This window comes from Sitodiplosis mosellana, unplaced genomic scaffold (assembly GCF_009176505.1).
Source record: "Sitodiplosis mosellana isolate CC-2019 unplaced genomic scaffold, AAFC_SMos_1.0 Smas_scaffold_6226, whole genome shotgun sequence".
In the NCBI taxonomy this organism is placed as follows: Eukaryota; Metazoa; Arthropoda; class Insecta; order Diptera; family Cecidomyiidae; genus Sitodiplosis; species Sitodiplosis mosellana.
Window position 1 is genome coordinate 9418885 of NW_022601467.1, and position 14406 is coordinate 9433290.

Genomic DNA, 14406 nt, shown 5'->3' on the forward strand with positions numbered 1-14406 from the left:
GTATACCGAAAATAAAACAAACAGTTACCCGTTCTTGTGTTTATCGAGCCTCAAAAAAGTACCTTATTAATTTCCTCTCTCTCTATGTCTCGTATGTATGTGTGTGTTTATGCCGACGGTGCAATAGATATTACAGGAGTCGGCTGAGAATCCAGGTGTAATACAAGTGTGTATGGCAACGGATCGTATGAAAACACTGCAACAACTTCACCAACGGCTAGAAGAATGTCAAAAATCACTAAACAGCTATTTGGACGCCAAACGACATATATTTCCAAGGTGTAATTCAAGAATGGAAAACACATATTCGTAGAATGATAGCACATAGATTCCGAAGAGAAAAAAAAGAACGAAAAAAAAAATATCAACAACAAGAAAACTAGGGATCGAATATAGCGAAAAGGAATTCCCAGGCCGAAAGTAAATAACATACTCTTATTACGTGTATTACAGATTCTACTTTATGTCGACAGACGAGCTGCTATCGATGTTAGAAAGCGGAGACCCAGCTTCTGTGCAGTGTCACATAATCAAAGTGAGTGTCGTGCATTTCAATTTCGATTGTCTGTTTCGTTCTATCTCTTCTCCCAACCGTTTTATCGCATCAAATCATCAACCAATTGATTATAGTACTTTTTCCCTTCTCTCTCTCTCTCTCTCTCTCTCTCTCTCTCTCTCTCTCTCTCTCTCTCTCTCTCTCTCTCTCCTTTTCCGTTCAATCGGTGGTATTTGGTTTTAGATGTTCGAAAATATAAAATCGTTGCGATTAGAAACGAATTTAAATGGTTGTAGAGTAATCAAAGGAATGATTTCGACCGAAGGTGAATTTTTGCAATTCCACAACGAAGGTTTGTATGCACCCAGTACACTAACTATCCCTACATACCAATTTGAAATTTGAGCGCCGATTGTAATGTTAATGCTTATCAAACGTTTGCAAACAATCACATTATTGTAAATCGCATCACCAAATGTTTCGTTGCATGACAATGTGCCACCACCGACCATCACCTTCACACTACGGTCACCACACACGCACACAGTTTCAACAGATGTTCCCATTGAAAATTGGCTGAACAATATCTTGGAGCAAATGTATTACAGTCAACGCTATGTGACGAAAGCTGCGATTTATGATTATGGCAAAAGCGGTGATACACGCATCGAATGGATTCACAATAACTTGGGTATGGTGTGTTTGGCGGCAAATAGTGTTTGGTTTACCGCACAAATGGAGGAAACCTTTCGGCAAATAGGGAACGGACGAAAGGATGCAATGCTAGAACTTTTGAACCAGCAAAACGCGCAAATAAATGATTTAATGGCAAGAGGTTTGAAAATTAATTAACTATTTCGAAATGAATTATAATCCTGATACCGCCATCTCTCTCTCTCAGTCGCTCGCTATCTCGCACAGAGCGATCGGATCGGATCGGGTCCATCTCTATATTCAGCCAGCTCGTTTACACTTTATCGAAAATTATTGTGCATATTTTGTATAATACATATCGAGTATGTGAAAATGTGCTTGTGCTAATATTTAAACTAAATTTACTTAACCGATTATGCTTATCCATCGGATACCTTCGTCTCATTCCAACTCTTCTCTCTCGTTTGCTCTCTCTCTCTCTCTCTCTCTCTCTCTCTCTCTCTCTCTCTCTCTTCTTTTTCGTACGCTTTATCGTCACTGATGCTGCTGTGGTCGATGCCACTGTCACACATACATACAACACAACACACATCTGCACAGTTCATTCAAATTTAACGTACTGCGATCGCCTTAAATTCAAGACAATCGCCACTGCTGATGTGCATGCACGAGATATCGTCGATTTGTTTGTTGAACATCACATAAACGATGCGAGACAGTTCCAATGGATGAGTCGGCTCCGGTTCCATTGGCTCAGGGATGTGGATAATATTTTTATTGAACACTATTCAGGTACGAGAGGCTTTAGCATTATTTTATGGATTGCAATTAATTTTCAATTACACTTCGATTCGGTTCGGTTGCGATTGGCCAATTCGTTTAATCATTTGTGTGTTTTTTATACATAGCATCTCGAATGCTACATCAAACATCGGCATATATGAACGGTCAAACGAACGGTTTGAATTATTGAAGCTTCAAATTCAATGCTTCATTCTGTCTCACAGTTCAGTTTACCATCCTCCCCAAAAATTTTGCTTGCAATTCATTGGCATTGCCTTTTTTTCTCTTCTTTTCTCTTTCTCTCTCTCTCGCTCGCTTTGTCGACAAAATATAGGTCGACTTCGATATGGCTACGAATACATGGGTCTTAACGGTCGACTGGTTATAACACCAGGTACGGAGAAGGTTCATTTTGCCATTGCACATGCAATCAATATGCAAATGGGTTGCATGCTGAACGGACGAGAAAATTGTGGAAAAACTGAAACAATTAAAGATCTGGCGAAAATATGTGCGATATTCTCAGTGATAAGGAATTGTACGGAATTCATGGATTTCAAGACGCTACACACGATATTCATTGGTCTTGTGCAGTGCGGCGGTTGGGGAATTTTAACAAACTTCAACAATATGAGAAACTCCGTGATAAATGCTATTTCAATGCCAATCCACGCTTTAAATATGGCTCTGATTACAAAACGACCCACATTCCAAGTAATTTAAATTGAATTGAATTTTATTATATAGTTTAACTTCTACGCTGGCATCAACTTTTCGGATTCCATGCGATGAACGAACGATCTGTCCGTCTGTCGCTGTATGTGTGTGTGTATTTTGCATCTCAAACGCGAATCTCTTTCGCCATTTTAAATGAGAATTTCGCCCTTTCCGCACTAGTTTGTTCGTTGGCTCTATTCATTTGGGGGGGAATGCAGCAAAAAAACCAGACACATACAGACACCGACACACGCTCCCCGGGTTCCTCTTTGAATTTAAAATGTTAATAGAGAATTTATTGTTCTATGCAGGACGGATTAACCGAATTGAATTTGAACAATAATTTTGGCCTTTTCATCACCCTTAATCCCCAAACTCATAAAATGCAAAATGGCAATAGTGGCGGCGCCGACGGCAGCGGCAGCAGCAGCAGCAGCAGCAGCTTACCCGCTTTTTTTAAATCAAATTTTCGGCCGGTGGCTTGCGTCGAACCAGATATAGAATTGATCTGTGCCGTTTCTTTATATTCGGATGGATTTATACAAGCGCAAGTAAGCTCCCACTCACAAACTTATACAATTAAATGCCATATAAATTATTATCTTTGGTTGGCCATTTGTTGGTCTATGTGTGTGTTTGCGTGCGTATGTGCACGAGATTCAGTTTATGAGTTGTATCCTCTAGTGTAGCTGCCAAATAAAAAGCAACCAAACTAATGACAACTCATAAAACTGACCTATTGAATGGCACAAACATAAAAGCAAATCAAGGGCCATGATTTAAAATGGTCGAAATGTGCAACGCACACCATATTCGAATGACCGAATAACTAAACTAAACTGTTTTTCCAGGCAATGGCTAAAAAGACCGTGGCTTTGTATCAATTAGCTAACGACCAACTATCCAAACAGCATCATTACGACTGGGGATTACGTTCTTTGAAAGCAGTTATCAAATTGGCGGCAAAGATGCGTAACCATCAAACCGAAGCCTGTGAATCGGTCATTTTAATTCAGGCACTACATCAAATAAATCTTTCGAAACTTGTTTTCGAGGACATTCCACTTTTTTTGGGTTTAATTAAGGTGATTTTGTGTTTCGTCCGGCATTACGTTCGTGTTGTATTTAGTATTTTGATCCGTTTTTCGTTATGTGTGTTTGTGTGCGCGATTAAATTTAAATGATATGTAGCCAACAGTAACGGTAGAGAAGAGAAGCGAAAAAAATAAACGTTTGCCAATTTCAAAGAAATGTCCATGCTCTTTATCCATACGAAAATAGGATCTTTTTCCCGGTATTGACTGTCTGCAGCTTACTCATCCGGAATTTAGTGCGGCTGTTAAGCATGTTTTAGAATCAGAAAATTACGTTTGGCTTGTTGAACAGGTAAGCTTAATTTGGATTTGAACGTATGCATCAGCTTTTTTTTCCATAGCTCTCTCCCATAAATGTAAATAACGACTATTTGAAAGTGTTCCGTCTATTCTCAGCTGCCATTTTACCACATAAATTACTTGCAATTTTATCTCCTTTTTTTTAAATGTCCATTTTTTGTGTTCGCTCCCAACGTTGTTGATCCGCTTTCATCTTAATTCATTTTTTTCCTTTCTCTTTGCATTCAGTTGTGCTTCTTTTTTTGCTCATCCGCACATTTAAATAAAACACGAATAAATAAAAACGATTCTTGGTATTTTTCTACGTATCTTAAATATTGTTCAATGGTTTTTTTTCTTCATTTTCTTCCATGTTTTCATTCCATGACGAATCCACAACTCGTAAAACCACGTCACCAACAAAAACACAAACGACAAAACACATCCACAAAATAACGAACGAACGAACGAACGAACCAACGAAAACAACACACACAAAAATTAGCAAGAGAAAATCATTCAATTGTATCAAACGATGTCGACGCGTCACTGTACAATGGTTGTCGGCTCAACAGGTGGTGGAAAAACTGTCATCATAAACACGCTCATAAAAGTACAATGCCATTTGGGAATACCGACCAAGTGCACGGTGCTCAATCCGAACGTACGTTGCTTCAATTACCATTCGGATTTCGGAGCGGATTCAGTGGAGTAAATGAGAGAATGAGTGGGTGAATGAGTGAGAGGCAAGAAACAGTGAATTATGAAAAGCATGTGAAACGTTCAAGGCATGCAAAATGTTTAATTGGCATTTTGTTCGGCAAACTTACCTGTCTTTTTGTGAATTGTGTGCAGCGCGCATCTATCGCAATATTTCGACATCTCGTACCGGATGTGTCGTTAGTTTTCGGATAAAATTAAGAACAAAACAACACGGATATAGCTGTGGTGAGAGGCGAAGAGGGAAAGAGAGTAGAAGCAAATAAGAATCGTAAGCGGCACCAAGCGGCACAGAGTGAATGAGTGTACAAGAGAGCGGGAAACAAATGGCAAAATGATGACCCGATTTCCGCTCGTGTGAATGAAATGAATATGAAAGATAACGATCACATTTCAGTGAAATATGTCTGCACTTAAAACTTAAATTATTTTAATAATAGAGCTATTCATCGCAATATGTAAAGCTATTTGCACAGCACTCTCCGTTCATGAACTATCGGCATTGGCATACACAAACTCAGACACACACACATACAATCAACCTCATGTAGGCTCCTCTGTCGCCCTTTCTCTCTCAATCTCTTTCTCCATGTCAGTTTTGGCATTGGCTTTCTCATTTGCATGCAGACGGCTGTTTATTAATTTAATGTTTGCTCGTGTCCATATTGATGTTAGCAGCGAACAGTTTCAACTTCACAGTGATTTAATTTATATTTGTGCAATTTTATTCCGACTACCTACTTGGCCCTTTATATTACAATGCGAGACATTTCTGGGTGTGTGTGTGTGTGTGTATATATATGCAAACGCGCGTACAAAGGAGCAAAAGCGTAAGAGAAAGAGAGGAAGACGACTGACATTGGCGTGCTTGTAACGCGAATTTATTAGTTTACGAAATGTGTACGTATATTTGTGTTTAATTTTCACAAACTATACGCCAACTTGAAACTTAAACTCGTTGCCAACTGTGCACACATCGTAAGCATGCATATACAGATACACACACACACACACTACCAACAACAACAACGAAACAACAAATCGACAAAACATGCTGCATGGCATACTACACGCCGACCGACACGTTCACTTTACTCTAGTGTTTATTTCCAAAGTCTATGATATCTATGTGTATTAATAAATAGCATTAAGAATATCTTTTTTGGGGTGCAAGAATATCAAGACAAGAAAACATGCGAAAGCTAGCGCGACGTCGTCGGTGGCGGCAGCGGCAACAGCATCAACAAAAACCCCATTAATATTCAAGTTTTTGGTCTGAAGCAAAGATATGCACGGAAATGCTGCAGTTTTGGTTGAAGCCATTGTGCGCATCCATTTCGAATGTTGCTGTTTTTTTCTCCTACATGTATATATATATGTGTGTGTGTTGCTCTTTGAATTCGGTGAATTGCACGGCCACCTTTTGCACATTTCAAGCATCGACTCTCGAGTTTGGAACAACCAACACCATGCAGATCCAAACGATGAACAACGGCGTAAAAGCATACACGATGCATTTGATACGAGTCTCACTGCATGTTTATTACTGTGTATCATTACCACTATTAACATTACAACAATAAATTAAATTGGTTGAACACATAATAATTTGTGTGTGTGTTCTTTGAAAGGACAACACGAAATCATACGAGGCAAAGGACCGCTGCTCAAGCAAAAACATATGCACACCCTACCGTACATTAGCAATTATCAATGCCGAATTGGCAACGAAGAGAATTTGCGATATGCATAACTCTCAAGTTTTGTGCATCAGCAAGATAAATATCATATCGGTTTTAACTTATATAAATAGTAAACAAACTTGAAGCTCACTTTGGCATCATCAGCGAAACAATATCGTAACAGATTGTATCGCATCGTTTTTATACAATGCAATATGTCTATATATAGGTTTGGAACAATTGTACCAAAATGGTATCACTTCTTCTCTCTCTCTCTCTCTGCGTTTTCATTGCACACCGTGGAAATTGAAGCTGAAAGTGAAATTTTTTTAATTTGTTTACCATGTACGACATTCGATTTGGCTGCATTTGGGTATGTGTACATGTGTGTGGTATGTGCATTTTCAAATTCGATTACATTCGATGTAATGTTTATTAATATTGAATTATGTAGATTCCTGTGGCACACTGGCACATGCATATTTTAGGTAAGCAAGCATTTCAATTGATTGAACAATACCAGAATAATATTACGGTTGCTCGACAAAATGACAACACACATCTATGGGTATTTACGGAAAATTACACAAAGTCATCCATTAAAAATGAGCCATTCGTCCGCAAAAATGTCAAAATACTATGTTGAACATTTCCGTTGTCAGTCCGTTTCAACGAAATATTAATTACTTGAACTTTTGTTATTTACATTGAAATTGGGAATGAAGGAAGCTTACCGTTTTACCATCGCTGTGTTTTCGACCAATTTCAGAGCTGACCGCACACAGTTTCACTTCAATCAAAATCTCATGCAATTTATATACATATATCATTTGTGTTCATTGTAGCCATTGTGGCACATTTTGCTCAATATCTCTCTCTCTCTCTCTCTCTCTCTTCTTCCGCACGCACGCAGCATGTGAGCTCTTGCGTTCACATAAACTACCACAATAAGTGATGTGTACTTTTTGTGTTTGTACCATTAAGAAGTGTCAACCTTAAAGATTTCATTTGAACAAATAAACGAGAGTACGTCGCTGTAATTCATACATAAAATGCTCTGACATGACGAAAATCTACATGAAAATATGAAATGGTTGTTTGCACAAATGTTAAATTTAACAAATTCCATATGATAAACGTTGAAGAGAAAATTAGCCCAAAACCAAATTATCGTCGAGCATATTTGTCATCATCATCATCATCATAATCATCATGTGTAAATGAGTGAGAGTGAATAAACGAACGTTTATGTTGTGTGTGTGTGTGCCTGAGAGTGTTAATAGGCTATGTGTGTTGCTTTCAAATGAAGCAGTAATAAAAATTGGAAATGAATTCTCGAAGGCATTCTCATTGATCGAGCTATTCGGATATTTGCATCCACGTACCAATGACTGGTTTGATGGCCTATTTACGAGCATCTTTCGTGATATGAACATTTCACCCATCGTCGAACAAGAGGTAAGCATTCAATTTTGATCGAAAATATTTGCTGCGGTTTTAAGACAATTACTTCCATTACTTCCAATACCGAAATTGAAAACATTTTTGCCAAAGCAAAGCAGCAGCAGCAGCGGCGGCAATAGCAATGAAGCAAGAGTAGAACAAGAGCGAACATTGCGAACGTTGCCTTATTTATTGCCTGGTTTTAAGGTCTCCGTAGTTAATTAAATCCAAGTGAACGTTTTCCTTTATTGGATTCAACTGTTTGTTTTTATAAATACACTTCGATAGGTTTGTGAACAGAGAGCGAACTTTTCACGTTTGCTGACTCTCCCGGACCTTGAACATTTCGTTCTAACGGTTGAAACGCTGACGGGATTTAATTCACTCGTAGAACAAATGTTCTGAAAATTCACGATATGTTGGATGAAATTGCGCAAAAATTGATGCCGACTTCCGTGCCGTTCTTTGCGGCTAGCACCACAAAATACCAACAGCCACACACGCAAAAAAAAAATTAAATATTTTTTTCTGGATGGTGGCGAAGCATCTTTAGCAAATTGCTGCGCACATAAATTTTAAAGCAAATGTCTACAATGAACACCTGGCAATAAATGTTCAATGTGCTCTAGCATAAAATGCGTTTTATTACATCATTTCGGGTGGTGGCGTTACTTTTTTTCCCTCATATTCTCACTCTTCCTCTATCTGTCTCCCGTTCTTCCATCTCTTTTCCGTTAGGAACGTCGATATATTTGCTTCGATGGTGATTTGGATCCGGTGTACATCGAAAATATGAAGACCATAATGGACGATAGCAAAATGTTGACATTGGGAAATGGCGAGTGTATTCGTTTGGAAAATCATTGCACAATCCTATTTGAGGTGAGCAAAACAAAATTAAAGTTAAATTTATGATGTTCATCTTATTTCGTGTCCATCGTCCATTTTGTGTGCCACTTGATTTCCCAATTTCGGGCGTTTTTCTTTTTCTTTCGGGATGTTGGTTCAAAAACATTCGGACGGTGGTGGATATACTGGTGAACATCTATGATACCGTATCGTTTGATTTGAAACGGATCGTTTGTTTTTCTTATACGATGTTTCCACATGATACGACGATGTTTGTTACTTATGATACAACCGCTCGCATCCCGTAACTGCCAAACTGATCTCATCTCGTCGCAACAATCAGGTATTAGAGCTATATGCCACATTTTCGCATGAAATGCGGTATACATACATCGATATATATATATTATAAACACTAGACAAATGAAGTAATTTTTGGTGGTGGTGGTGCGTGTGCGTGTGTGTGTCTTTCTTTCTTTTTTTTCTGCCTGTATTCAAACGCATACAGATTGGGAATTTGGTTTACGCTTCACCTGCCACCATATCAAGAGTTGGAGTGGTTTTCGTTGATTCGAATCAATTGGGTTATAAGCCATTTTGGCAGCGTTGGTTACGGGCCCGGCCCAAACACCAAACCAGAATATTACAGGTACATTTGCACGTGATTTATCGTTATTGCTTCAAAATGAAACATGCGAAAGCAATCGATTTCAGCGTTTTTTTTATTGTTGTTGTTGTTGTTTTTATTCCATCTGTATTTATTATTGTTTGTTGTTGGTGGCGGTGGTGCCGTTTTTCGATCTGGAATTTTTAACACCATTTAATAGACTTATATTTCACTCTTTCATTGCGAATGTGAAATGTTTGCTCGTATTAATGTTAATTAAAATTTCCTCCTACAAAAACTCATTAAAAATATTGCATGTTCGCCCGCATATGTTGCTGCTGCTGCTGCTGCTGCTCGGATTGTACACGCTGCCGAACCGAACGCCGTTGCCATTTGTCTGCATCACTCCTCCGTTCGTAAACACCATATTGGCGAGTGAACGAAACGAAAAAAAAACACATAACCATAATGGTTTTACGATACAGCGACTGTTTGATAGATTTATTACACCGTGCATAGATTACATTATCGATGGATTGAATAATATGCGCAAGCAAAATCCATTGAAAAGAGTCATTCATCAAACAAATCTGAATATGGTAACTCAATTTTGTTGTATGTTCGATACAATGTTTCCAACATTAAAAAGCTCGAGCAGCATGGCAATGACTGGAGCGACGGTGATTTCATCGAAAACAGCATCCATTCCAATGACGAGCGCAACGTCAACGTCGATTGATGATGATGCGATAATTGAATGTGGCTTCATTGATGTAAAGATACAAAATGTTCATTTTTTCCTGCCAATTTCTGGTTAGATTCTTGTGCAGCAGCTTACATGCGGCAGTAGTTTTTAGCACCGTTGTCTGAGTAGTTGTAGTAGGGTGTTTTGCCCATCCATTACTATTCCCGGGTAACTAGCAAGCTTTGTTGACTCTGATGCACTCTATTGATTTGAAATTTGAATTCAATTTATACATTTATGGTAGAATAGCAACAGCTAGCAAAATGCATTTTCGTATTTTGAGTGAACGGTGTGTCTCACTCTCACCCCTCACAAATCACGAAGCACGCTCGGAATTCTCTCAAATTTCAGTGAATGTGTTTGTGTGTATGTGTGCGTCACAATGCTTTCGTATCGAAATTATTGAGCTGCACTGATGTTGAGACCATCACTGTAAGAGAACTTTGCACGCGCATCGATGGAATTAGTGACAATCCATCGAAACTCACACAACTACATTCAATCGATAATTTTGTAAATATCAATCCACTTTTGATTGTGTTTCCAATTTTTGCCTGTGTCAGCGTTTGTTCATCAGTTATTGACACGCTTTACTTTTTGTTCTTTAATCTTTGCTGTTGCTGCTGCTGCTGATGGTGGTGGTGGTGGTGTGTGTGAATTATTCAATCGTTTGCCAGTGTCTGTATAAATCGTTTGGCGCTGCATTGCTGGAAGCAGACACCATTCGTTTCGATGAATTTGTGAAGAATCTTATGCAAAAATCCGAAATTGATGACAACAATGAGCGGCCGGCCAACTTTGATGAGTGTCCCACTTCAAAAAAATCATTATTTGACTACTATTTTGATTGTAATCGAGCCGCATGGATTGCTTATGATTGGATCGTACCACAACATATACACGATGTTAATCTCAAATTTAATGAGATTTTCGTTCCAACTGCTGATTTCGTTCGAATCAGTCAGATACTAAATCAACTGAATAATGTATGTATTGTATACACTTGAAACGCAACGATAGACGAGCGAACGAATATCGAAGCAACGCCAAGAAAATCGAATTGATTAAAGAATAAGAATGCTGAGATGAGATTTCTCTTTTTTCTTTCTTCTTCTTCTTCTTCTTCTTCTTTTCTGTTCTTTTTTTCCCTTTTCTTGTTCTGGTGTGTGTGTGTGTGTGTCTATTTCCTTTCCAGATCAATCATCCGTTGCTGCTGGTTGGTGATACGGGAACAGCGAAAACAGCGAGCATGCTAAATTATTTGAAAAATTTGAACGCCGATAGAAATGTAAGATTTTGTGATTTGTCGCGCGTTTCGTTTTTTTTTCTTGTCCTGTTGTTGTTGGCTTGATTTTTGTTTATTTCGCCCTTTGCGCGTTGTGTGTCATATACCCTGTCATTTTTTTATGGTAGGAGAATGCAACGATAGCACACTTCCAAAGATCAAGCCACCAGTCGATTTGAGTGCGTGGTGGTGGTATCATTTGTGATGCCCGTCGCCTACCCTCTTTTTTGTAACATTTTTTTTCTTTGTTCCCTTTCGGAAGTGTTCTCGCACGTCTAACGAGTGTAAAATTGACACACAAAAAATACAATTATTGTTTTTCAGCTCACAACACAAATTGTCTTCTCATACACAACATTATCATTACATGTAAAACATGCCATTGAATCATCAACGGAGAAACGAACCAAAGACATTTTCGGACCGACACTGGGAAAGCGTTTAACCGTATTTATTGATGATTTGAACGCACCAAAAAAAGATTGGTACGCGCGCGTGAGAGAGAGAGAGAGAGAGAAAATCAAATACTCAAATAAAAAACGAAAAAGAAGAAACGAAATGCGAACGGTATAACGACCGATTTTTTTCTTCTGCCACCGAAGAGAGAAAAGAATTGAAAACGAATCAAAATGAAAAATATACAGCAAAAGGGAAAGCACAGCAGTCGCGGTGGCGATAAAAATGAACGAATGAACGAGAAAAGAAAAAAAAATGCAAATATTCTTTCAATTTTTTTTTTGTCTCTCTGTTTCTGGGTTCGTGTTTGCGTGATTGTTTTCATTCTGATTTCTTGAAACGAAAATAACATTGAATCGCGCGAATGAAGCAAGAGAGCGCGCGCGAAAGAATGTTTTCCTTAATTTTCACTCATCGTCACACTTTTCGATTCATTTTATATTTATATTCTTTTTTTTCGTTTTTCTTCCTGCTGCCAGAGATCGTCTCACACCTCCTGCTCCCGTTATTTTTTTTCTGCTTTCGTTCACATCCTCGGTCGGTTATTCTGTTTCGCCTTCTGCTCTTCTTGTGCTGGATTTATTTTGAATTTCCTTCCAATTACGGATTTCTTTAATTTTGCATCTCATTCTCAAACCTAGGGGAATCACTCACTTTCCAAATGATGTGAATCTTACGAATCTTATGAATCTTTTGTTTACTGAAATCCAATATGGCGACTGACAGTTTTGTCGCCATTTTCAATTTGGATTCACGAGATTAATCAGATTCATCATATTCATGACGATTCGTTCACAGTAACGTGTTGAATCTGAGTGAATCTTTTGAATCTGTGTGTAAACATAAGAATATTGTTTGAATTTGGAAAAAGACTTCAATCATACAAACTGCATTGAATGATAAATTCCCCTAGTCTCAAACACGAACGAGAAGATGTCGAAAAAAATATCTCACATTTAAATCCTTTTCTTTTCTTTTTGCCTTGCTGACTCGTACACGCCTCACCACCACGCCACACCGTGCGCTGTGTTTTCGGCTCTTCGAAAATTGTTGGCGCATTCCAACACACAAACACACACACTCGCACAGTTTTGGAACACAACAACCGATCGCATTATTGAAATTGCTTTTCGAAAAGGGTGGAATGTTTGATTGCGACAGAGATTTAAGATGGAAAATATTCAAAGATGTTTGTTATTTTTGTGCAATGACAACGCCAGGCGGTGACCGGAATGAATTAGATGCACGTTTTGTATCACTATGCGCTACATTAAATATTAATCGGCCCACCGATGCAATCGCGTTCAGCATTTATAAATCCATCCTACGAGGTCATTTGGCCGACTTTTCGCCGGATCTACATCCCATTTCGGATACACTAATTAAGATGACACTGAGATTATTTAAGGTAAGCGCGTCGCATTGCCGTTGTGTACACAACGGCAATGAGCCGTGTATTCGATTCGTCAACGATGATAGCGCATCATTTCATTTGGTGAGCTCAAGGCAAATGCCTTAAATTGATAAGATTGGAAATATACATATGCATTATATTTTTCACGTTCGTTATTATGATATTATTTGTATTCATTGTGTCTTTCTTGATTGTGTGTGTGTCTGTGTGTCTGTGGATGACGTATTTCAATGTTCATGGTTTCACATGCGTGCCGTCGTCCATACCGAATAAACGCTTAATCGACATCGCACTTGGAATAGATTGGCATTTTGAAGCTTCCACCAGCAACACCAAGCAAGTTCCATTACACATTCAATCTGAAAGATTTATCAAGAATTTGCTGTGGAATGTTAATGATTCACCCAAGCCTATTTATGTTGCCCAAGCAGTTGGTGCGACTTTGGCGGAATGAATTTACTCGAGTTATTTGCGATAGACTTACAAGTGAACAGGTAACGATGAGCTTTTTTTCTCTCTCTTTTTCTCTTTCTCTCTTTATTTTCCAACAAGAAATGACGACAATCAGGCAACGCACACTGCAAAAAAAAATGAATGGAAAATACCAAATGAAAAATATACACGACGCTCAGAACGACACCAAGCAAGAAAGAGTCGCTTGGTGTTGGTTCTTTTTTTATTTTTTAAGTTTAATTTGTTTGTGTTTATTTTCACGCGTCGCGGCTTATTTGCACGGCGAGACCGCCACACTCGACTGTAAGCGAAACAAGTCGAGTGTGTGTGCAAGGACAACGTGTTCGTTTATTCGTGATTTTGATGGTGGCGTTGTTATTTGCTGCCATTTCTATACACACGCCAGATTATTCCGTTCGCCAAATAGATTTTATCTTTCATTATATGCATCTAATATTTATTTAATGCGTGTTACAAACAAGAAAAGCATTTTTAAAATGAATACTTTTGTTATTTCATTCTTATACGTTTTTCTTTTTTACTTCGTCTCTGTCTCCTTCTTGTTCTTGTTCTTGTTCTTCTTTTTCTTTTCTCCTTTTCTTCGGTTCCTTTGTGCTGATCGCGGCCGCGCGTCACGTCATTCGCTATTCTGCATTGTGTTCCGAAATCGGTGGCAATAATGCGTGTATACATGCTTTTATTGCGGTTACAAACCATATCTGCCACGAT

General features: G+C 38.4%; 1 protein-coding gene across 1 annotated transcript in view; it reads left to right on the plus strand.

Annotated features, from left to right (window-relative positions):
- LOC129579423 (dynein axonemal heavy chain 10) overlaps positions 1-14406 on the plus strand; it is a 49303-nt gene that overhangs the window by 14188 nt on the left and 20709 nt on the right. Inside the window, exons 28-46 of the mRNA XM_055469503.1 lie at positions 128-279; positions 454-535; positions 740-848; positions 1044-1331; positions 1751-1942; positions 2268-2647; positions 2962-3201; positions 3502-3735; positions 3932-4036; positions 4529-4687; positions 7767-7883; positions 8607-8750; positions 9226-9366; positions 9810-10097; positions 10747-11055; positions 11265-11357; positions 11679-11839; positions 12900-13218; positions 13527-13718. Of these exons, the coding sequence (XP_055325478.1) occupies positions 128-279; positions 454-535; positions 740-848; positions 1044-1331; positions 1751-1942; positions 2268-2647; positions 2962-3201; positions 3502-3735; positions 3932-4036; positions 4529-4687; positions 7767-7883; positions 8607-8750; positions 9226-9366; positions 9810-10097; positions 10747-11055; positions 11265-11357; positions 11679-11839; positions 12900-13218; positions 13527-13718 (3705 nt within the window). The remainder of the gene's footprint in view (positions 1-127; positions 280-453; positions 536-739; positions 849-1043; positions 1332-1750; positions 1943-2267; positions 2648-2961; positions 3202-3501; positions 3736-3931; positions 4037-4528; positions 4688-7766; positions 7884-8606; positions 8751-9225; positions 9367-9809; positions 10098-10746; positions 11056-11264; positions 11358-11678; positions 11840-12899; positions 13219-13526; positions 13719-14406) is intronic.